Source organism: Protopterus annectens, chromosome 2.part1 (genome assembly GCF_019279795.1).
Source record: "Protopterus annectens isolate FY-2018-M chromosome 2.part1, PAN1.0, whole genome shotgun sequence".
Taxonomy (NCBI): domain Eukaryota; kingdom Metazoa; phylum Chordata; order Ceratodontiformes; family Protopteridae; genus Protopterus; species Protopterus annectens.
In genome coordinates, this window is record NC_056729.1 from 1,857,141,542 (window position 1) to 1,857,166,859 (window position 25,318).

General features: G+C 41.8%; 1 protein-coding gene across 1 annotated transcript in view; it reads left to right on the forward strand.

Moving 5' to 3' along the window:
- LOC122795053 overlaps positions 1-25,318 on the forward strand; it is an 853,954-nt gene that overhangs the window by 199,475 nt on the left and 629,161 nt on the right. The window contains exon 2 of the mRNA XM_044063628.1: positions 6,224-6,390. Coding sequence (XP_043919563.1) covers positions 6,224-6,390 — 167 coding nt within the window. The remainder of the gene's footprint in view (positions 1-6,223; positions 6,391-25,318) is intronic.

Below are 25,318 nucleotides of genomic sequence, written 5' to 3' on the forward strand. Positions count from 1 at the left end.
TAGTGAGAAGGACAGAAAGACTTTGTCTGCTGTGGGCATACGTTTTTTCACCCCCCAGAGATCCTACTTCAGGAACCAGAAGGGAGGAAAAATGTGGTTCAAGAAGTCCCAAGAATCTTTTCATGACACTCATGATGAACAATCCCCCGGGGCAGAGGGGGCAACTCATCTGGAAGACGCCCCTTTTGGGGCAGAGGGGGTCTGTGCAACCAAGGTGCTAAAGATTTCTTCTCTGGCCGACCCTTCCAGCGCTCCTGAACAGTAGCAGATTGCTTTCGTTTGGAAGCAGTCGGGGGTCGATTTTCCCTGCACCTACAGTCCTGGCAACTCATAACTACGGATGCGTGGGTGCAGTGAATAATATCCAGGGGCTATCATATCCCTTTCAATCTTACTTCCAGACCCATAAAACGAATCCCTGATGTCCCACCCAGTCAGAGGGAGGCTGCAGCCTTAGAAATCGAAACACTGCTAAGAAAGAGTCATCCAACCAGTCCCACCAGACCAGAGAGGATCCGGATTTTACTCAAGGTTCTTTTTAATGCCAAAAAAGGCAGGGGACTGGAAACCAATCCTGGATCTCAGCTTACTAAACAAATTCATAAACCACAAAAATTCCAGATGGTCATGGTATAGTCCATCCTCCCCTTTCTGGGGAAGGACAACTGGATGTGCTCTATAGACCTCCAGGACACATATTATCACATAAAGATGTACAAACGCTCCTGGAGGTTTCTCCACTTCCAGCTGGGAGCCAATCACTATCAGTTCAGGGTACTGCCCTTTGGTCTCTCAACAGCCCCCAGAGTGTTCACCAAATGTATGGCAGTCAAAGTAGCTCATCTCTGACTTCAAGGATTCCAGGTGTTTCCTTATTTAGATGATTGGCTTCTTACTGCCACGACCAGCAATCTTCTCATTCTCTGTCTCTGTTACACTCAAGGCCTTTCTCTTCGCTTAGGTATCATGATCAACATGGACAAATCACAAATGTCTCCAACAAGAGCACTGGTATTCATTGGTGCAATCTTTGTCCTGCAAAGATTCCCTTCCTCCTCACAGGCTCTCAAAAATAAGAAGCCAGATTCAAGTCCTCCTTCCACAGACATTTGTACCAGCACGCCTTGTACTACAGCTATTGGGATCTATTGCAGCAACCATTGCTCTAGTTCCACTAGCGAGTTTGCACACAAGACTAGTACACTGGCTCCTTTCATCACAATGGTCAATCTTGACCCACCCACTCTACCACATGATACACCTTGCAAACCTTTGCAAGAAAGAAGTGCTTTGGTGGATGAAGCCAGAATCAAATCTTTGGTGTTGACCATTCCGCCTTCCCCACCCCAGGGCCATGGTGACCACGGATGCTTCCCTGTTGGGGGGGCATTTCCAGGGAAAGACAGCCCAAGGCACCTGGTCCCCATGGAGGCCAATTTGTACATAAATGTTCTGAAAATGAAGGCAGTTCTCTTAGCATTGCAAGCATTCCACACATACCTTCCTTCCAGGACTATTGCAATTCAATCGGACAACATGTCAGTCTGATATGGAATCAGGTCTTACCCCCTGTGTCGAGAGGCCATGGGAATTTGGCACTGGGTGATGACTTCCATCCGCTTTCTCATAGCAATACACATTCCCGGGAGTTCCAATCTTATTGCAGACAGTCTGAGCAGGAACATTTTGATGCCTCACGAGTGGTCCCTCGGTCCTATAATAGCAGATCAGATCTTCCGCCGTTGAGGCAGGCCTTGCTGTGACCTGTTTGCTTCTCCCGTAAACAGCAAATGCAGTAGCTATTTTGCCATGATCCCCCCTCAGGGGAAGTCAACGAGGGATGCTCTGATGCATGATTGACCCCCGGGTCTGCTGTATGCCTTTCCCTTATTTCCTCTCATCCTGAAATTCCTCCAGAAAGCTCAAAGGTTGAGAAGCAGAGTGATCCTCATTGCCCCTTATTGGCCCCATTGGTTTCCTTTCCTACGGCCTAACCTGATTCACAGCCCATGGATCCTGGATCAATCCCAAGGTCTGCCGTCTCATCCTCAGGGACTGATTCACCCCAATCTCCACAGCCTCAAGCTCACAGCTTGGTTTCTCCACTTCCAATGATTGCCAGGTTACCTGATATTTCATCCCCTGCTCGCGAGATTCTTCTGGCTTCACACAAACCTTCCACCAGGAAAATTTATTCTAGTAAGTGGACTAGGTTCTCTAGGTGGGCCAAAGAACATAACATAGACCCCTTTTCCATGCCTATTCAGAAGATCCTACAGTATCTCACTACCCTGTTACATGCAGGAGCTTCAGCATCGATGATTACAGTACATTTAGCAGCTATTTCAAATTTTCACAATGGAATCAACAATTCATCTGTTATGTCACACTGACTGTGCAGAACCTTCCTGAAAGGAGTATCTACATATTAAACCTCCTGTCAAGCCTCCTATAGGACCCTGAGACTTGACGTTGGTGCTTCAGTCATTATCAAGTCCTCCAGTCGAGCCTTCTAACTAATGTGATATGAAATTTTTGTCTTGGAAAACTCTACTTCTAGTAGTCCTTACCTCAGCAAGAAGAGTATGCGAGTTGCAGTCCTTGAGTATCAAGAGACCTTACTTGATTTCTCATAGGGAAAGTGTCCCTATGTACTGACCCCTCCTTTTTGCCCAAGGTCATTTCTGGGTTTTCCATTAATCAATCTGTTGACCTACTGGTTTTCTTCCCTCATCATTCAGCTAGAGGGAATATCTTCTGCATACCCTCGATGTTCATAGGCAACTTCGTTTCTACTTGGACAAAACTAAATCTTTCAGAAAAACGATCAATTGTTTGTGACCTTTGCAAGACCCAGATTGGGTAGACCTGTCTCCAAAATTACTTTATTTTCTTGGCTCAGAAACGCCATTACTTTCATCTACCATCAGAACAAAGTGCCTTTACCTTCCAGAATAAAGGCTCACTTTACTAGATTGATGGCTACTTCAGTGGCCTTTCATTCCAGAACCTCTATGGGTGATATCTGTGCAGCAGCCACTTGGGCAAGACCTTATACCTTTATCACTCATTACAAATTGGATTTGGCCTCCAGGGAACGAGCATCTTTTGGTTCTATGGTGCTCAGGAATTTCCTTCCTTAGGCCACCCAGGACTCAAGTAGCTGGGGACTCAGTCCTAACAGTAAGGAATGAATAAAGATTTGCAACATCAGATAAAGAAGTAATGTCTTACCATAACGTTCCATCTGTGTTGTAGATCTTTATTCATACATTACTTCCCGCCCTCCTTCCCCTTGGTGGACTTTAGGATTTCCTTATTAATTAAGGTATTTGCTCAGACAGAGCCTCCTACTGTCACTTTTATCAATTCTATACTATAATGGCCGGCAAACTCGATCTGAAGAGACTATGAGAGGGGCATTGTGGGTAGGTCTTAGCCGAGAGTTTTTGGCTGACACGAGCTTGGTAACGGATGTGTCGGTTCTGAGGATGGAACCGAGGTCCTAACAGTAATGAATGAGTAAAGATCTACAACACAGATGGAACGTTATGGTAAGACACAACTTCTTTTTTTTCAGTCTTTCCACGTAACATGGGTTCCTTAGACTATGAACTCTCCTTATAAAGAATCTTTGCACCTTTTTCTAGTTTAATTCTGATTTGGATTCCATACAAAACCTACTTTCATACTTAATAGGTCTAATAATAGCTTTAAATATTGAAACAATAACTTTTTTTCTATGGAAGAAATTAGTCAAAATATTCTGATTGTTACATACATATATTCAAACAGATGCTATGGCAGAGTTCAAAGACTACTCTGGGATATACACCATCCGGCTAAATGACTGTTCAAACTCCTGCCAATAAGGAAGTGCTATAGAAGTATTAGATGCAGGACATCCAGATTCCCACATGCTATCAGACTGCTGAACAACAAACACATAGTATAACGCTGTACACGGGTAAAACATTATTTGTGTGCAATATGTCGTTGTTTACATAAACTCTCTGAATGGCTGAGTTCATAAGTCTCTATCTGCACTAGGAAAACTGTGAACTGTAAGTTTATGATATATATTGGTGGTGGGTAAGTTTACGCGTGTGCCTCTCATTTATTATAGTACTGTTTTTTTGCATATCCTTATATTTCTACTGACTCTATTCCTGCTGTTGTATTGTTGTGTTTCTGATGTAAATACAGCTTTCAAATTTGGTTTACTTTATTTACTTTTTTGTATTTTTTTTTTATATTTTTATTTAATTTAATTTTTTTATTAATTTAATCTGTTTTCCTTCTGTAAACTGTCATCCGTACGATACGACCCTGAGTATCGAAATTTCTTGCAGTGATGCACACTTTTTCCTTTGTGTTGATCTGTATGACAGTAAAGTTTACTTTGACTAAGTATTCTATGTACTTGCTTTGAAAATTTAAAATTATTTCCAGTTACTATGATCAAGTTCACCTCTTCCTGTTCGCATTCAGCAGCTGTCATTCCATTTATACCATATGGGTACTTTGTGATTTGCTAGTGTGCATAACTTTGGTTTTAGAATACTAAAACACAACTCTTTTTCTCAGTCATTTGACATAGTCCATCTGAATAGTTTTATAATTCCAACTGATTTTTTCTCAGGTGTAACTATCCAAGCAGTTGTATCATCAGCAGCACACTTTTCTACCCGGCATTTCATCACCACTGGAGGACTGTCCCTAAATGTATAAAATAGAAATGGACCCAGTACTGACCCTCTGAAGAACACACCTTCTAATGTCTATGTCTCTAGTTCTTGCTGCATGGATAAAGACATGAACCTTCTGATTGGTCAGTCAGTTTACAATCCACCTGATCACATGCCCATTAAAATTCCATGTTCCGTAATGGATTTTTGTGGTACTGAGTTGAAAACCTTTACCAGGTAGATAAACTCAGCCAGTGCTAAATTAGCATCCTGGGCCTTCATCACCTCTGCATAAAAACTAACAGGTTGTTGGCGGTAGAACTTCCTGAAGTAAACCCGTGCTGCAAATATCAAGTAACCTGGGACTTCAAGTTCAACAAGACATGCTCAAAACCTTTTTTCTGTTGTACTTGTTAAGCTTATGGGCCTAAAGCTGTTTACAGTTATGATGGGTCCCCCTTATAAATTCAAATAATGTTAGATTCTTTCCAGTAACTGAAATTGAGAAGTTTCGAGATATTAAACTCTGCTGAAACTTAATAAAAATAAATACATAAATAAATAAAAAGTGTCTCAAGTATTGCAGACTTCATATTATTCAGAAAAATCCATTAACCTCATCAGGACTAGTAGATGAATCCTACCTTATTTTGCTTAATCTTTCTAAACCAGTCCCTTGTAGTTTATTTAAAGCTTTCTCAACTATTCCCTTGGTAAATAACAGTATGAGGCGTTTACCATGATACATAAATATGTTATAGAAGTGTTTGTCTCCCACCTGTTCAGAAAAGGTGGCAAATGTCTCTACTTACAATTTGTAAGTTGGTTATTACTTTTCCCTCCTGAGAGATCCATAAATTTTCATTACTACCTTTGCTACGTTCTGTCACTTATTTGAAAATGACGTATAATACAAAGGAACCGTTGAGCTCAGAATTCCTCTTTGCCTTATTAATTTCTTTCTTGCTCTCACCACCATCACTTTATACTTCTGTTTAGTTCTCATGCTGGGACCTTTCTTCATTATACACCTTTATATCTTTATTTAATGCACTTTACATTTTTGTTAACCACAGGACCATTTTAGAGGGTTTTTTTTCAAAACTCTGCTCATTGGAACAAAAATGTATATGGTGGTGCACATTTTCCATAGCTAATATCTCAAGCATCCTTCCAAATTGTATTACATTGTATGTGGTGAAAATGGATGAAACACTGTAAGGCATTTGTGAAGTGGAAAACTAAGTAGAAACAGCTGTCAGACTTGATATGCAGGAGAGTGAAGAAGAATGCATTTATTATAGCTACAGCCTGTCCACTGGATATGGAAATGGCCGTATTAGGTGACCCAGATGACTCTTGCTTCCCATCAGATGTTGTGCATCCATGCATGTTGTATATTATCTTCATTTTTCTGGTCTCTGAAAGTCATGTGCTGCCTTGTAACTTCTCATTAAAGAAACATTTTTTTCTGTTAGCTTCCTGTTATTGGAGCTGCCAAATAACTCATTTTGTTACTGGTTTCATGCCTCTAGGTCCAGCTGATGAATTTCTGCATGTGCTGGAAAGCTTGAGTGATGAAGATTTAAACACACTCACAGAATACTTCCGCCCTGACCTGGTGGGTGTTGTTGAAGAGAACATCGATGCTGTTTTAGGGCATCTGATTACAAGTAACATTATCACTCACCATGAAGCAAAGGTAAGTCTAATTCATTTCATAAAAGTGTATTTTTGTAAACTCCATTTCTGTCTTTCAGTTTTCTTTTTGTTTTTTAGTATCTCATACATTCCTCAAGCTTCATGTGCACATCAGCAAGGTTTCCTGTTTGTTTTTCAGCAGTTATCACAGAGGCAAACAAGCTTAGCTCTCACTAAGCAGTGCTGCCTGCATGTTTTTGTAGTTCCTTGTCCTGAGTGTTGTTTTTGGGAATCCATTGATGAGACAAGTATTAATACAATTGAGAGGTTTAAACAGCTGGTGTTGCACATGGACTGCTGACAATATTCACTTTCACTTTGATGTAACAAAAGGCAAAAAAACATGCATCATTTCTCTTAACCTTACCGTACTCATGTTTTCTTCAGCATTGCCACCTTTGTTTAACCCATGAGTCGTGAATGTACATTGGTTGAATTTTAACATGACGTGCAGTTTCACTACACTGACTGAATACTTGTAGTAATTAGAGCCAACATATATTCGATTCAGAGTATAAATACTTTACATTTTTATTTATTTATAGATTATGTTCAAAGGTTTTGCCTTAGTATGTGTGCTGCCTCATCATGTAGAGTGGACATTTCGATGCCACATTAAGCTGTTATTATTTTAGTTAGTTCAGTGGAGCTGTCTTAACTTTAATCTTCTTCTTCTTCTTTCGGCTTTTCCCGGTTAGGGGTCACCACAGCGGATCACCCATCCGCTCATGATTGGCAGTGGAGTTTTACACTGTCGAGTTGCCAGCCCAGCACCCAACCTTCCACAGAAGGCACACGCACTCACTCCTAGGGCAAATTTAGAGTGTCCAGTCCACCTACCACATGTCTTTGGGATGTGGAAGGAAACCGGAGCACCCAGAGGAAACCCACGCAACCACAGGGAGGACATGCACAGAAGGCACCCCAGCCGAGGATCGAACCAGAGAGCCTCTTGCTGTGAGGTGGCAACGCTAACTGGTGCACCACTGCGGCCACCCAGCTGTCTTAACTTTAATGCAGTTTCATATTTTCTGTATGCTGAACAGCTGTTCTATTACTTCCTGAATGAGTGGGTAGGTATGTGTTCTGTACTCTTCAACAGACCTATTTAGTTTGTTTACCGGGGAAGTACACTACTACACCATTTGCAAGTGTACAAAACAGTACAGGATTTCATTACAAAGTGATGCAGAACACAGCACAGCTAGTCATTCAGACACCAAAATAACAAAGGATCTGTGCATTTTAAACTATTAAATTTTAGAAGATCTGATGTTGTCCATTTTCAAGCCTTACTCAATTAATGGGATTGTATCCGATCCTTGAATCTGACTCTGACGTTTTATTAACTCATGGCCATCAACAAACTCTTGAGCTCCTTCCCTACCCATAATGTACGAGACGTACCACCCCCAAACATCCTTCAGATCTCGTTCATTGCTTTAGCATTTAGATGTGGTCACCTTCAGCTGTTCAGTCTGTAGTGGGAGATAAATAAAAATAAATTGATTTAACATTTGTTTACCAGGAAAGTCCGACTTGGAACAAAACTAACTTTCAGTGGAGGCCCAGGGAGAAACACGCCAGACGCATGTCTTTGTAATGTGGGAGGAAACCGGAGCACCTGGAGGAAACCCACAGAAATGCAGGGAGGACATGCAGACTCCACACAGAAGGCACCCCAGCCAAGAAATGAACTGGCGAACCCCTTGCTGGGAGGTGACAACACTACCACTGCACCATCCAATTTTTCATATCTTCATCTTAAATTCTTTTATAAATAACTATTTCTTACATCTTTAATCTTCATTTTTTTTCCTAAGCAGTTTCTGCTGTTATTTTTCTTATATTTCGGCTGTATATCTTTTCTGCCATCATGATAGACCTATCTCCTTCCCTGTGCCTTCTCTGCACAGTGTAAATTCTGTAATTACCATTGTTTGTATTTTCTGTTTTTTTTTTCTACAAGTTCTTAAATACCTGTGCTGTTTTTTTTTTTTTCCTTTTCATAAGCCAAAAAGTAAACATAGTTGCTGGAACCGCAAACTCTGGGTATAAACTTTAATAAATCTACGAGTGTAACATGCTTTCACCTAGCAGCTTCTTCAGGTGAATAAGTTCCTTAAAACACACCTGAGTCATTAAAAACAGGTCACATTTTTGTCTGTTAGAATATTTTAAGCTAACACATGAAACTTATAGGAAAAAGTTTTGTGAGCATAGACGCAAGGCAGATGAAAGTATGTGTGAATATGTTGCTGAACTGAGCACTTGTTTTCATAGGTGGTTGAGTGGATATAAGGTCAACACTTTTGAAGGGCTGGCAGACCTTTTGGTGAGAGAACAAGCCCTTAGCACTTTGCCTGAGGACATGAGGATCTGGTTAGCTGATAGAAAATGTGCTACTTCAGATGACTTGGGGGAGAAGGGAGACCTATACCTAACAAGCAGGACATCCCTGCACAGGAAGGGGTCTAAAGGAATCTGTGGTAGGCAGCCCAGACTTCCCCAACAGAATCTGCCAGTAGCAGGGGAGGCCACCAGTCCAGGCACACACCCATGACCTTGGGTTAAATGTTTTGAATGCAACCAGTGGGGCCATGTGGCATACAGATGTCCATGGAGGCAAGGTGGGGAACAAAAGGTGAGAGCCAGTAAGTGGAAAAGACAAAATGTCAATAGTAGGTTGTCTTGAGACAACAGGGGTGCCGAACTACCATCCTGCAGATGTCCTGATAGGGAAGGATTTTGATGAGACAGTACACGCAGTCAGGCTTCGAGACAAGCATGTGGGTCTGGAAGCCTGGGGGAGACCCAGACAGACTGCATACTTACAGCTAGGACTAGTGAGGTTGTTACTTCAAGGAGGGAGCTACTCTGTAGCAGTGAGACTGAAGGTGAGCCACAGCTGCTTGTGAGTACTGATGTTCCCTTAGAGTGACTGCAAGGGCAGAAGTGAGTGGTAGGACCCAGGTTGACAGTGACGCACTGCTGTCAGAGAATACCAGACTTCCTGTGGAAGGGGAGCTGGGAAGTTACAGAGAGATGAGGCAAGCTCAGCTGTCAGACACTACATTGTAAGGCCTGAGGGAGGTAGCTAGTGAGGCCGCTGATTCTCAAGGGAAGGGGGAATCTGTATACTGGGCAAAAGTTTACTGTATAGAGACTGGACTCCTGAGGGAGGGCTAGAGGGTGAGAGAATACAGCAGTTGGTAGTGGCTAGAGCCTGCCATCTGGTGCTTCTAGCCATAGTCCATGATATTCCCTTTTCAGGTCATATGGGCATAAAATGTACAAACGGTTAAACTTTACAATCAACTCCATGCTATAGGCATTTGCAGACCAGTTTAAGAGGGTGTGGGACAAATATTTACCCCATCTGTTTGCTTACAGAGAGATTCCCCAGGAATCCACATGTTTTTCACCTTTTGAGTTGCTGTATGGGCATAGGGTGAGGGGACCTCTAGAGTTAATTCATGATGAATGGGAAGGTGAGTGTGAATCCCACAAGGAGTCTGTGGCATATGTCCTAAACCTCAGGAAACTCATGGGCTTGTCCCAGGAGAACCTGGCAGAAGCCCAACAACAGAAAAAGGTAAGGTATGACAGGAATGCTCGAGCTACAGAGTATGCTGTAGGGCAGCAGGTAATGGTTCTCATTCCTGTCAGACACAACAAGCTGCAAGCAGCTTGGGAGGGACCTTACAAGGTGGTAAAGGTAAATGATGTTAACTACATGGTGGAACTGCTAGGCAGGAGGCAGGAGCACAAATTGTACCATGTTGACATGACAAGACCTTACCATGATAGGGAGGTGTTTGTGCTGAGTATTTGCAGTGGATTACAGGAAGAATCTGAGGGAGATCTGGTTACTGATCTCCTCAGTGAGGCTCAGAGTGACACCTCAGTGGGAAGGGGTAGCAATGTCCCAGCAGCTATCTCCTCCCCAGGTTCGAGAAATCCGAGCAGTGTTCAAGGAGTTTGGGGACATGTTCACTGGGAAACCAGGGTGCACCCACCTGGTGCAGCACCAGGTGGACACAGGACCCCAAAGGCCTATTAGGCAGGCCCCTTATAGGGTCTGAGAGAGTCAAACAGACTCTGAGGGAGGAGGTACAGGAGTTGTTGGAACTAGGGGTAATTCAAGAGTCCAACAGTCCGTGGCCCTCCCCAGTGGTGCTGGTGCCAAAGAAGGATGGCAGCACCAGGTTCTGTGTGGACTACAGGAAATTAAATAGGCACACAGAATCAGATGCTTACCCGATGTCTAGGACAGATGAGGCCCTAGAGCAGCTGGGTGGGGCTAAGTATCTTACCACCACTGATCTTACCAAGGGTTACTGGCAGATGCCCTTGATTACCAGTGCTAAAGAGATGTCAGTCTTTGTGACTCCTTCACAAAGATGCCCTTTGGGATGAAGAATGCCCCAGCAACTTTTCAGAGGCTGGTAGATCATATCAGCTAAACAGTGGAACTCTCTTCCCACACACCTACGCAACCAACCTAACCATACAAATTTCAAATCTCAGCTACGTTCTCATCTTTCTTCCAAATGGGAATGCCCTTGCCATGCTCCAACTTAAAACCCCCCTTTCCTCCTTGCAGTGACTCATCCAACTACCTCTACTATTATTTAATCCCTCCCCTACCAAAAATCTAATTTTCTCTCTAATATCTATTGTACTATACTCTCCAATCTCAAATATACTATTACCCTCCCCATGCATAATATTTTCCTAACCTACTAATGATTAGTAGCTATACATTTTGGAATGTTAAATCTACAATTTTTATAACAAAAATATTCACTTTATGTAAATGTTGAAATTTCTGTATTGAATTATGTCTTTTCATTTTTGTAACTTTGTGACAAGCGAATTGCAAATATCATGGAGCTTATCTGTAAATGTTTAATTACCTGTATGAACTATGTCCTTGTGTAACATGTGAAATGTAACTTAGTTATCATGGAGCTTTTCTCCCCGGGCCTCCACTGAAAGTGAGCTCTTCTTGGCCCAGTGGACTTCCCCGGTCATCAAACTTAAATAAATAAATATCCTAGCAGGAGGGTCTGCCCTTGCTTACCTAGATGATATTGCCATCTACAGCCATTCCTGCAAGAGCACCTTCAGCATGTCAGGGAGGTGCTGGGAAGACTGCAGAGGCCAGGTTTGACCATTAAGCCCAGCAAATGTCAGGTGGGTATGGCAGAGGACTCCTACCTGGGACATAGAGTGGGAAGTGGTAAGATCAGGCCAGAACCTGCCAAAGTGGAAGCCATTCAGGCATGGCTTCCACCTGTTACCAAAAAGCAGGTGAGGGCATTCTTAGGGACAGCAGGGTACTACAGAAAGTTTGTCCTCGGTTATAGAACCAAAGCTGCTCCCCTCACAGACCTGACAAAGAAAAACAGGCCAGATATGGTAGTGTGGACCCCAGCATATGAGCAGGCATTCCAGAAGCTTAAAGAAGCTTTGTGAGGACCCCCTGTGTTAGCCAGTCCAGATTACAGCAAGGAATTTGTTGTGCAGGTGGATGCTTTGAACCATGAGGTGGGACTGTACTTAGCCAGATTTCTTCAGAGGGAGAAGAGCACCCGGTGGTTTATCTCGGTTGTAGGCTTCAACCGAGAGAGGAATGCTATGCAGCTGTAGAAATGGAGTGTCTAGCTGAAACCACTTTATAACCTCGAATTACTGAAATGTCGAATTTCAGTATCCCAAGACTATAAAGCCGAATGTTAAAAATAGCGAAATGTCCTAATCGTGACCTCGAATATATGTTGAATTTGCGGTTATGACCTTACGCTGCGTAATGTCCGGGATTGTGTGTTGATGGTACGTGGTGCCATGTGTGTATGTAGCTGTTATGTCAGGTAAGTGTTTTCTAAGGGTTTTGAGTGGGAGTTAGTGTGTGTGAGTGTGCTGATGTGTTTGATGTGTGTGTGAGGGGTCGGAGAATGTGCGTGTGTGAGTTGGCTTTTGTTTTGAGTTTGTGCAATCTCGGAGTTAGTATATATAAGTAGGGGGGTGTGGGGGGTGCAGGGGGGCTTGCCCCCTGCTTATGTGTGTATGAGTTGTGTATGTGTGTAGTTTTGTTTGTTTATGTTGTGATGTGGGTGTTCTGGTGTATGTGTAGTATAGTGTGTGCGGTTTTTTTCGGTGTTGTGAATTTCCTGTTTATTTTGTCAGTGTTTCGTGGGTTCGGTTTTATAGTCTCGATATCGAAATTCGATATTTCAGTATTTCGAGGTTATAAAGTGAATCTGTCTAGCTATAGTGTGGGCACTGCAGAAACTTCAGCCTTATCTGTCATCATCATTGTCTTTCGGCTGTTCCCGTTAGGGGTCACCACAGCGGATCATCTGTTTCCATTTCTTCCTGTCCTCTGCATCTTGCTCTGTCACACCAACCACCTGCATGTCCTCTCTCACCACATCTATAAACCGTATCTTAGGCCTTCCTCTTTTCCTCTTACCTGGTAGCTTCATCCTTAACATTTTTTTCCCAATATACTCAGCATCCCTCCTCAGCACATGTCCAAACCAATGTAATCTTGCCTCTCTGGCTTTGTCTCCAAACCTTCCAACCTGGGCTGACCCTCTAATATACTTATTCATAATCCTGTCCACCCTCATCACACCCAGTGCAAATCTTAACATCTTTAACTCTGCCACATCCAGCTCAAACTCCTGCCTTTTTGTCAATGCCACTGTCTCCAACCCATATAACATAGCTAGTCTCACTACCCTCTTGTAGACCTTCCCTTTCACTCTTACTGGTACTCGTCTGTCAGAAATCACTCCTGACACTTTTCTCCACCCACTCCATCCTACCTGTATTCTGTTCTTCACCTCTCTTCCACACTGACCGTTACTCTGAACTATTGATCCCAAGTATTTAAACTCATCCATCTTCACCACCTCTACTCCCTGCATCCTCACCATTCCTCTATCCTCCTTCTCATTCACACACATATATTCTGCTTAGTCCTGCTGACCTTCATTCCTCTTCTCTCTAGAGCATATCTCCACCTCTCCAGGGTCTCCTCCACCTGTTCCCTACTCTCACTACAGATCACAATGTCATCTGCAAACATCATAGTCCATGGGGACTCCTGTCTGATCTCGTCTGTCAACCTGTCCATCACCATTGCAAATAAGAAAGGGCTCAGAGCTGATCCTTGATGTAACCCCACCTCCACCTTAAACGCATTTGTCACTCCCACCGCAGACTTTATCGCTGTCACACTACCCTCGTATATATCCTTTACCACTCTTACATACTTCTCTGACACTCCTGACTTCCTCATACAGTACCACAACTCCTTTCTAGGCACCCTGTCATATGCTTTCTCTAAGTCTACAAAAACACAATGCAACTCCTTCTGATCTTCTCTGTACTTCTCCATCAACACTCTCTCAGAGCAAACATCGCATCTGTACTGCTCTTTCCCGGCATGAAACCATACTGCTGATCACTAATCATCACGTCCCTTCTTAACTTAGCTTCCACTACTCTTTCCCATAACTTCATGCTGTGACTGATCAATTTAATCCCTCTGTAGTTACTACAGCTCTGCGCATCACCCTTATTCTTAAAAATCGATACCAAAACACTTTTTCTCCATTCCTCTGGCATCCTCTCACTTTCCAAGATTTCATTAAACAATCTAGTTAAAAACTCCACTGCCATTTCACCTAAGCACCTCCATGCTTCCACAGGTATGTCATCTGGGCCAACAGCCTTTTCATTCTTCATCCTCTTCATAGCTATTCTTACTTCCTCCTTGCTAATCCATTTTACTTCATGGTTCACTATCCCCACATCATCCAACCTTCTCTCCCTCTCATTCTCTTCATTCATCAACCCCTCAAAGTACTCTTTCCATCTCCCCAACACACTCTCCTCGCTTGTGAGTATGTTTCCCTCATTATCCTTTATCACCTTACCTGCTGCACATCTTTACTAGCTCAGTCCCTCTGTCTAGCCAATCGGTACAGGTCCTTTTCTCCCTCCTTAGTGTCCAACCTTTCATACAACTCTTCATATGCCTTATCCTTAGCCTTCGCTATCTCTCTCTCTGCCATGCACCTCATCTCCTTATACTCATGTCTACTTTCTTCATTTCTCTGACAATCCCACTTCTTCTTTGCCAACCTCTTTCTTCAGCCTTATCTGTATGGAAGAAAATTCACTGTAGTTACAGGTCACAATCCCCTAACATGGTTGCACCAAGCCAGCCAGCAAAATGCTAAGTTGCTAAGATAGAGCCTAGGATTGCAAGCATATGATATGTCAGTGCAGCACTGCAGTGGGATTAGCAATGCAGATGGGCTCTCAAGACAGGGAATTGGGTGAGGTATACTCGGACAGACCTAACCCTCTCAAGGGTCACTTGAAAAATTAGCTTGAGTCCTCTGGGGTATGTGAAGGCTGCCAGCCTAGCTAGATAGAATTTTGTACATAATCCTGTCATTTGTAAATATTAATATAAGCCACAGGCTTGTCTCTTAAATGTAAGAAAATTGTGTTAACATTGAACGTCAAAGATGTAACAACAGTGCACTCTGCTGGAAGAAAGCTGATAAGTCAAGCATTGTATGACTGTTTGATCTCAAACTCGGAGCCATGATGTCTGAACTAGCAGAATCTTTCTGTTTTGAGAACAGAGATAATTGCTAGATTTTGCATATATAATGTCTTTAATTGCTATGGTCTCCAGACCAGATGCAAGCTTACTAAGAAATGTAAATGAAGAGTTTCTGTCAGCCTGGGAATGAGAGAATTCTTAAGAATGATGTATTCTAAAATGAGACAGCAGTGATGTATTATTAATTTAAAGACTGTCTCAGAGGGAGAGAAAGCATTTTTTGCATTTTGTCTAAAGCTGACAACAACTCACCAGTACTCTGTTTTTTCTCTATAGGTAAGTTTATTTAGAACTCAGATTGCTCTTAGGAAAAGATAGAAAATAGTAAGTTCAGTCTAGCTGTTTTCTATATTTATGTCATAATTACTCTACATTATTATTTTAAGCATTTTCCTGTCATGTCTGAACTCTTGACTAGCACTGTAGTAAGAAGTATTGTCTTGTGTTTTATTAATTATTAAATAATTTTAAACCTTTCAACTGTGCTGTTTTGTGTAGAGATAATTTAAGCTGTAGAATGCATTGCATGTATATAGTGATATTGTACAAAGCCACTCCAATAGTCTTGCTGCTCAGTCACACTTACTATTTGGATAATAATATTACACAGTAATAACTGGGCACCCTTTGAGGGCCTTTTTTGTAGCTGATATAGGTGGTTGATGGCAGCTTGTACTATCTTTGGATCTAAATCAAATCTTAAAGAGTGTGTGTGTGTGTGTGTATATGTCACCGACTTGGGCAGGGGCATCAAGCACTGGTTGACAGAGAGGCTGCTGGAGGTTTTAGCTTGACCACTAGGCTGATACTTGTACTCTGTAGCTGTGCAAGTGGGGCGTCTTATTGGGGATCTGGAGAGAAAGAGAGAAAGCAGCCCCAGACTGACTGTGATCTCTGTGTGCTCTTAAAGGAAATTGTACTTTACTGTGTGTGTATTTGTTATCCTTCCCAATGTGGATGCCTCTCACTGGTGTTAGTAGTGAGGATTGAGGCTCCTTGATTACTGGGCCAGTGCATGGGCGTCACATACCCTACCAAGGAAATCCATAGGCAGAAAAAGTGCAAAAGGAGGCACTTGGACTATCCTTAGCAGTCGGTCACTAAGGATATTGATTTCAGTGAAGGGGAGGGGTCCCCAAAATCATCACCTGATGAAGTCTCATTTGGAGACATTCTTGAAATCCTAAAACAAAAGGATAGCTGGTGTTCCCAAAACCCTTCTAAGGAATTGATATTTCTGGAACCATTTGGTACTGGTCCATCTACCTTTTGGGTTACGCCGCCGGTCAATGAACTTATTGATTTGATCTCCAAGCAAGCATGGACGGGACCTGATATGACTGAGCTAATCCCCATGAGACCAGATAGGATTCTGGCTCCACCAGTAGGCTGACAATATTGCAGTAAAGGGGTCCGAATAGATGCCATGGTTGTGGCAGCAGCTACAAAAAAGGAACTCACTGAACAGAGCTCCTCTGTCCATCCTCCTAATAGAGAGTCAAGGATGATAGACAGATTTGGGAAGCATGTTTATGCGTTAGCGATGTTTGCAGTTAGATCACTGAACTATTTAGAACATTTCACTATACTACAAAGGGATTTGATTAAGGAGCTATCAATACATCTTTCTGGAACAGGAACTGCTCAGGCTTAATCTTTATTAGTGTCTCAGTTGGCAACCCTACAGGCTATATTCAATTTATCCATGAGGCGTATCTTACACGCTACAGAAGGCACCTCAAGGCCTGCAGGTTCAGGCATTTCCATCAGGAGGCATGCCTGGATGCACTTGTGTGATTTTGCAGAGCCCTTCAAGTTATCATTCATCAATGCTCCTTTTGAAGTCACTTCTTTGGCCTCACAGTAACGGACACACTCTCCAGGTGTGAGAAAGATGGAAAACCCCTCTGCAGTGAGCATGCTTTTTTTTGACCCTTCAAAGGACTTTATACAGGAATCAAAGACTAGGTAAAAAAATGTTGTTCAGAAAGTCTGAGGGTCCTTTCGAGGATACAGGTGGAGTTAGTTACCCCAGAGGCATGGGGTAGTGATAATAGAAGACAACGCCCAGTAGCAGAGGAGACCCACAAAACTGGATGGATATCTCTCCACTAGAGAGTCTGGCTAAGTATTACAAAAGACAGTTGAGTGCAGATAATCTTTCCAGAGGTTATATAATTTCCATTTTCCTAGCTCCTCCTCCGGTATCCTGGAAAATTCCTGATGTTCCACCCAACCAGAGAACAGCAGCAGCACTAGAAATTCAAAAGTTACTAAAAATGAATTATCCAAAATGTCCCACCAGACCAGATAGGATCCAGAACTTACTCAAGATTCTTTTTAGTGCCAAGTAAAGCAGGGGACTGGAGTCCATTTCTGGATCTCAGTGTTCTGAACAAGTGTGTTCAACATATACAGTTCAGGATAGTCATGGTTCAGTTCATTCTGCTCTTTTTGGGCAAGGATGAGTGGGTGTGCTTGATAGACCTTCAGGATGCATACTATCATATAAAGATGAATAAACAATCCAGAAGGTACATATGCTTCTGGCTAGCTCAGAGCACTACCCTTTGGCCTCACAACAGCCAGGGTGAATGGTAGTGGTTGCAGCTTACTTAAGGTTGCAAGGATTCCTGATGTTTTCATATCTGGATGACTGGCTCATTACTGCCCAGACCAGGCATCAACTGATAGAAGATCAGGATCAGGTGTTACGGACCTTTTCTCATCTTGGAATAACCATAAATTGCAAGTCTCATGTGCAGCCAACACAGACATTAGAATTCATAGGAACAGTGTTCAACACAGTACCCACGGTAGCTTCTCCTCCCCTATGGAGAGTGCAAACAATAAGGACGCAGGTCAGGGTAATAATTTGTAGTAGCAGAATTTCAGCCCAACTGATTCTGCCAGCCCTGGGATCAATGTCAGCGACAGTAATTTTAGCCCCTTAGCAGGATTTCACATAAGAATTCGTCAATGGATGCGAGCAGCACAATGGTCAGTGTTTTCTCAGCCCACGTCTGTGAAGATAAGGATAACTCAGATATGCAAATAATGCCTTTCATGGTGGATGCAGTCAGAATAGCTGTTACAAGGTCATCCTTTCATCCTGCCTCAGCCCAAGGCCATAGTGACCTCGAATGCTTCTCAGATTGGGTGGGGCATTTCATGGGGAAAACAGTCCAAAGCACGTGGTCACCTGTAGAGGCCAACCTGCATATCAATGTTATGGAGATGACAGTATGCTCTTAGTGTTGCAAGCAATCCATGACTCTCTTCTTCTTGGACAATTGCAATCCAGGCAAACAGCATGTCAGCAGTCTGGTATATCAACAAGCAAGGGAGAATCAGATCTTATCCCCTGTGTCAAGGAGCACCCAGAGTGTGTCAATGGGCGATATCTTCCAACTGCTTTTTAATAGCAGTGCATATTCTGCGATATCCAGTGTGATAGACAAACTGAGCAGGTCCATTTTACTACCTCACGAGTGGTCTCTCAACAACAAAGTGACGGATATGATTTTCATTTGGTGGGGCCAGCCTTGCTGCAATCTTTCTGTATCTCTCATAAACAAGTGCAGCAACTTCTTTGCCCTGATCCCCCCCCCCCCAATCAGGGGAATCACCGAGGGATGCTCTGCTCCACAATTAGCTCCCTGGTCTTCTGTATGCTTATCCTCCAACTCCCCTAATTCCCAAATTCCTCCAGAAAGCAGGCCAGTTGAAGAGCAAAGTCATCCTCATTGCTCCTTGCTGTCCTCAGCAGATTTGGTTCACCTTCCTTTGGCCTCATCTATTATACCCACCTTGGATTCTGGATCCATTTCCAGACCTTCTGTCTCACCGGCAGGCATGGTTCACCCAGATATCTCAAACTGACAGTGTAGTTTCTCCAATTCCTTTAACAGCCAGGCAACCAATGCTTTCTTCCCCTGTTCGTTCCATACTTTTATCTTCCCATAAACCTTCCACTAGGAATCTCTACAAGAGTAAATGGAGAATGTTTGTTTATTGGGCAGATCAGAATCAGATAGACCCTTTCTTGGCTCCACATCATTCTGTTTTAGAATTTTTTGTGAGATTGTTTAATGTGGGTGCTAGTTTATCAACCATTAAAGTTCAGCTCACAGCAATCTCTCACTTTCATGTGGGATTTCAAAAAAATTCTTCCTTGACTTCTGCTAAACTGTGCAAAGAATTTTTGAAAGGTACTCTTCTGATAAAACTGCTGTTTAAACTCTTGTCTGTTAACATATCTTTCTGTCCCCACTTAACCATCTTCACATCTTCACATTTTACTCTTCCCTTTAATCTCCCATGAGAAGTAGTTTTACTATGCTAGGTAATGTTACATCTAGGCTTCCACTGCATCTTTATACAGTGTAATTTCTGTTTTGTATTCTGCTTTTAACTGGTTACTGAATCTTTTAGTGGGCTTCCACCCATGCCTATTCCATCCTCTACTTACCTAGACTCAGCCATAAAAATATACTGTACACAGTCAAAGATGCTTCTCAGTTGCAATATATACTGTACTCACTCAGATACTTTAAATTGTAAACCTTGAAACTGCAGTATTTATGCTAATCTATTTTTGCTTTGTTTTGTTCAATACAACTACTATATATAACTCAGATTATATGCTTTTATTGTATTGTTGAATTTATGTATGCAGTTACCATGGAGCTTTTCTCCTTTGATCTCCACTGAAAATCTGACTCAGCTGGACTAACCCGGTTAACAATGTCAAATAAATAAATAAAATAAAGACCCCATGCCACCATGGGATTTAAATTTGGCACTGCAAGCCTCAATAGATGCTCTCTTTGAACCTGCAGTTAAATGTGATCTTATATTTTTGACCTGGAAAACTGTCTTTTTAGTAGCAATTACACCTGCTAGAAGAATTTCAGAACTTCATGCTTTATCTTCTATTCCGCCATATTTGATTTTTCATAAGGATATGGTCACATTATGTACTAATGCTTCCTTCCTTCAGTGATGTCAGAGACCAACATTAACCAATCCATTAACTTGCCTGTATTCTTCCCACAGTATACAAATAAATGGGAATAATGCTGCACTTACTGGATGTTCATAGATAATTACGTTCCTACCTAGACGGAACAAAAAAGATTAGATGGATCAGTTATTTGTTTTCTTTGCATGTATTATAAAGTGGGCAAAGCAGTTACAAAGGTAACTCTAGCTAGATGGCTGACAAATTGCATCTCCTTTATCGGTAACAAATTGAATCTCCCCTTATTAAAACCATTAATGGCTCATTCAACCAGATCTATGGCAACTTCTGCTGTATTCTAGTCTAGAGCTTCTATGGACGATATATGCACAGTTGCAACTTTTTCAAATCCTCATACTTTTATCACTCATTACAAACTAGATTTGGTCTCAAGGGGATGAGCAGCTTTTGGCTCAACCATACTCAGGAATATTCTTCTTTAGAATCCACCCAGGAAGTTAGGTAACTGGGACCCTGCCCCATCAGTTTAGGAAGGCATAAAAATGAACATCAGATAAAGAAGTAATGTATTTACCATAACATTCCATCTGTGTTGTCCGTTTTCATTCTTCCTCAACTCCCCATCCACCATCCCCCTCCATTTTTCAAAACTGACTTCTGGAGGAGTAAGGTACTTCAGGACACCTATGTCTTTTATATCGAACTGCATAGGTTCATAGATTAGTGCTAGGCTAACTGCCCTTGCGAGACATTTTAAGCCTATCCAATTATCCCTTGTGAGACTCAAACCCTGCACCTTGTGTTTGTAAGGCAAACACCTTAACCATTAGGCCACCCTCCCAACCCCTACCAATTATAGTACTACTTTTATAGGCTTCCTGTCAAGCTGCAGACAAGATCTGATGGATGTTAAGGGTGGTATATTATGGGTTGGGAAGGAGCTTGAGAGTTTGTTGGTGGCCATGAGCTAGTAAAATGGCCGAGTCGGATCCGAGGATTGAATCCAATCCCATTAGTTGAGGAAGAATGAAAGTAGAAAACACTGTTGGCACGTTATGGTAAATATATAACTTATTTTTTTCACCTCTGTCTGTCAAACTCCATGAAATAAATGGCACAATCACAAACAGCTCCCACTGTCACAACTCCTAAAGCAAGCTTTCACTTTACTAAACATACCTCTCTTCCATTCCTGCCTCACTTTGGCAATTACTTCCAACACACCTAAAAGATAGTACCACTGTTCCAAATTCAGAAGGGAGTTGTTCTAATTTACTTAAAAAGTTAAAAGAACAGATTTTGTATTAATGTGCATTTTCTGAACAATAAGCAGGAAACTCAAATGTCTGCTATCACTGACTTATTGTAATTCTTCAGGATTTGCCAGAAATGCAAAACGTTTAAGAGACAGGGCAAAATGCGCAACTTTTAAAGCTTCGGTATAACAGACTTGCTGTTTGTAGGTGTTGCAAAATTAAGTTTGAACAGATTTTGGAGTGTATTTGTGATGCTCTGTGCATTACAGATAAATTCCTAGTAAAGTGTATTGTACTTTGCATACAGTATAGTAACACAGATGACACACTGTAGTAAAGATCTGTCTATCACATTGTAATAAACTGCTGACTGCTCTGAAGTAATTTATTTTATTACATCATCTTCTCAGATGTAAAAAGTATTCTAAATGGTTTCTTTTCATCACTAATTCCTTGTGGTATAACATACAAACTCACTGTACAGTAGGTGTCATTGAGGTGAATCACACCTTTAGTTTTCTCCATAAAGGTAATCAATCCATTGGTAGACAATGATTTATTATTTTTACATCTGTTTTACTGGATCCGCGGTGGTGGTGCTGCGATAGCATTGTCGCCTCCCAGTAAGACGCTGTCCGGTTCGATTCTCAGCTATAGCGTCTTCTGCGTGGAGACATGCGTGAATGGGCATACCTTCATTGAGGGTTGTGTCAGGGCTGGTAACTCGGCACGTAAAAATCAACTACCAATCATTAGCGGACCGGAGTTCCACTGTTGCGACCCCTAACCGGGAAAAGCCGAAAGACACAACAACAACAACATCTGTTTTACTGGATTCACTTCATAACACTGAAACTCAAAACACTGAAACCAAAACACTGAAACTTCAAAATCTTGAAAACTCAAAACACTGAAAACACATATCATACATATACTGAGTCTAAACAACATAAATCATAGCATTTTCCACAAAGTGTAAGCAGGCGGGCAAGCCCCCCTGCACCCCCACACCCCCTGCTACTTATATATATCAACTCGAAGATTGCACTTCACTACACTAAGCAGGGGGTGTGGGGGTGCACTTGGTGGAAAGTGTTATGATTTATGTTGTTTAAACTCAGTATATGTATGATATGTGTTTTCAGTGTTTTGAGTTTTCAGTGTTTTGAAGTTTCAATGTTTTGGTTTTCTATATTATGAAGTTTTCTCATTTTCAGTGGTTTGAGTTTTCAGTGTTATGAAGTGACTCTGTTTTACTGCACTGTATGCCAAGCCATCTACACCTTACCAAGAATCTTAATCCTGTTACATCATACTTGTTAACTTTCACTTGAATATAGCTATTTTTTGATTTATTGAGTGACTAAGTAGCTAATTGTGTTGCATTCTGGCTACTGCTGCATACTACAGAAAACATGCCAACCACTACAGAACTGTCTCCGCCCTCTAATGCATCATCAGAAGGCGGGGCTGGATGATATTGAACCAGGAAGTAATTGGGCAGTTACTCTTACTCAGCATGCAGTAAACAGAAACATCAGTTTATTAAATTCAATAAATATAAGTCATTTAAAGCAACTAAAGTAAAAAGTACACATTTTGGAGCCCTACATTACTAGGGCATAATTATACCAAAAAGAAATGGTAAAACCTTTACCCCTGATCTTTAAGTGTAGTATTATTTATTTATTTATTTATTGACATTTGTTAACTGGGTTTGTCCAGCTGGGCCGGAGGCCCATTTTCAGTGGAGACCCAAGGAGAAAAGCTCCAGTTACATTTCATATACATTTAACAGAGAATACAAGTTTCAATTCAATTACATTCAGTTTATATTTTACAGTGAATACACAATTCTGTTTAGTTTACAGTGAAACAGAAGAAAGTAAAACAAGAGATGAAAAAAACAAACAAGGTCCAGGTACAGCTAGTGTACTGCTTACTGTAATGAAAAGGAATACAGATGAGGGGTAAGATAAGGATATAACAGGATGAACAGATGTTGAGAAAGAATAGAATAGTATCCAAGCATAATGCAAAGCTGTGTGTGACTAACTATAGTGGTAAAAGAATAGTGTTTAATTTAGAAAAGTTTTTGTAATATGGTTTGAGAGATTAGGTAAGCTGCTATTTAATGTCTGGGTAGAAGGGCAGAGAACTATGTATTCTGTATGGGGGGTTAGGTGTGGTTATGGCAAGGGTATGTTAGAAGGGCAGAGAGCTATGTACTCTGTATGGGGGGTTAGGTGTGGTTATGGCAAGGGCAAGTTTTGGTATTGAGCAGATGAAGTTTAAGTTCCTTTTTAGAGTGAGATGGATATATACTAGAACATACTTCTAGGGGAAGTTTGTTCCAAGACTGGGCTACTGAGCCTTTATAAAGTAATTTGCCCACACTTCTCTTTGGTTGGTAGACCACCAGAAGTTGCTGGTTTGAAGTGTGAAGGGGCCGAGATGGTGAGTAGGTGGATACAAGTGATGAGAGAGCTGGACAGGAAGATGGTCTGTATAAAATAGTGTAAAATTTGAAATTGTGATACTAACAGTAATTGTGGGAATTCAAGCCATTGCAGGGAGTTTAGGGCAAAGTAGTGATGTGAAATGTAATTAATCTAGCAATTTTATGATACGTTTGTTGCAGTTTAGTCAAGGTTGTGACCTGAATATTGGTTATTGGGGCACCATAAAGAAGTGGGGATAGGAGGAATGCCTGAGCTAGGGAGAGTCTAGCATTTGGAGTTAGAAATTGTTTATTACGATATAGCAGGCCTAGTTTCTGGCGTTTTTTTTATACTTTGGAACAAGTGTAGATTAAATTTGAGATCGTCATCTATAATGACACCTAAGAGTTTAGTTTGAGGTTCAGGCTGAATGACTGTGTTGTTGGAAGAAGTGATAGTAAAAGTGGATTTATGATGGGTGAGAGTACGAGGTAGCAATAGCTTAGTCTTTTTGGGGTTGAGGGTGAGTTGATTGTCTGACTACCATTTTTCAGTGGTAAGAAAGGAGCGTTGGGTGAGGCTATGTAGTTCAGAGATATTGCTGGAGACGGAAATGAGCATTGAGACGTCCGCATATTGGATGAGGGACGATTTTTTTACAAGATATGTGGAGTTCATTTATAAAAATATTAAATAATAGGGGACCTAAGATGGAGCCTTGTGGGATTCCAGTAGGGACTGAAATATAGGAAAACCAGGAAGAGATCCATTTGACAGATTGTTGTCTACAAGAGAGGGAGTTGGAGAACCAAGAAAGGGAGTTGGCAGATTAAGGTGTGCAGGTTTAGCAAGGAGAATGGAGTGAGAGACGGTGTCGAAAGCTAAGGAGAATGGAGTGAGAGACTGTGTTGAAAGCTTTGGAAAGGTCAAGGAACAGACAGGATATGAGAAGATTATTGTCACGAGCATTGGCTATGGTGAGGGTGAAAGATAGGAGGGCAGTAGATGTACTATAATTATGCCGGAAACCGTGTTGTGTGGGAGTGAGAAGGTTTTGCTGGAGGAGGTAGTCAAGTAGCTGTGAATGAATACATTTTTCAAGTATCTTAGATAGGGGAGATAGGATGGCAATAGGTCGGTAGTTAGATGGGTCAGTAGAATTGCCTCCTTTATGGAGGGGATAGTGAAGAAAGATTTCCAGATAGATGGAACTGTAGCTTCTTGGATTGATCTGTTGACGAGACTAGATACAGGATATGCTATAGAGTCAGCAGCAAGTTTGAGGAAAGATGGAGGGAGATTATCAGAGGAGGGAGAGCAGGGTTTAGGTTTTAGGAGAAGTGATTTAATATAGGGGGTGGAGACAGGTTGAAAGGAGAAGAGATGTTTGTTATGAGGGTCAGATGGGGTTGGTGGATTTGTGTTGGAGCTGGTGTGTGAGATTTTGGACTGTTTCGATGAAGTACTTGTTGAGGAGAGTAGTGGTTTCCTGAGGAGATTTATTAGGGTAAGGTGAGGGATTTGAAGGGCTACCAGGGGAGAGGATTTTGTTCAGAGTAGCCTAGAACTTACGGGGGGTTGTATTGTTGCCTAGT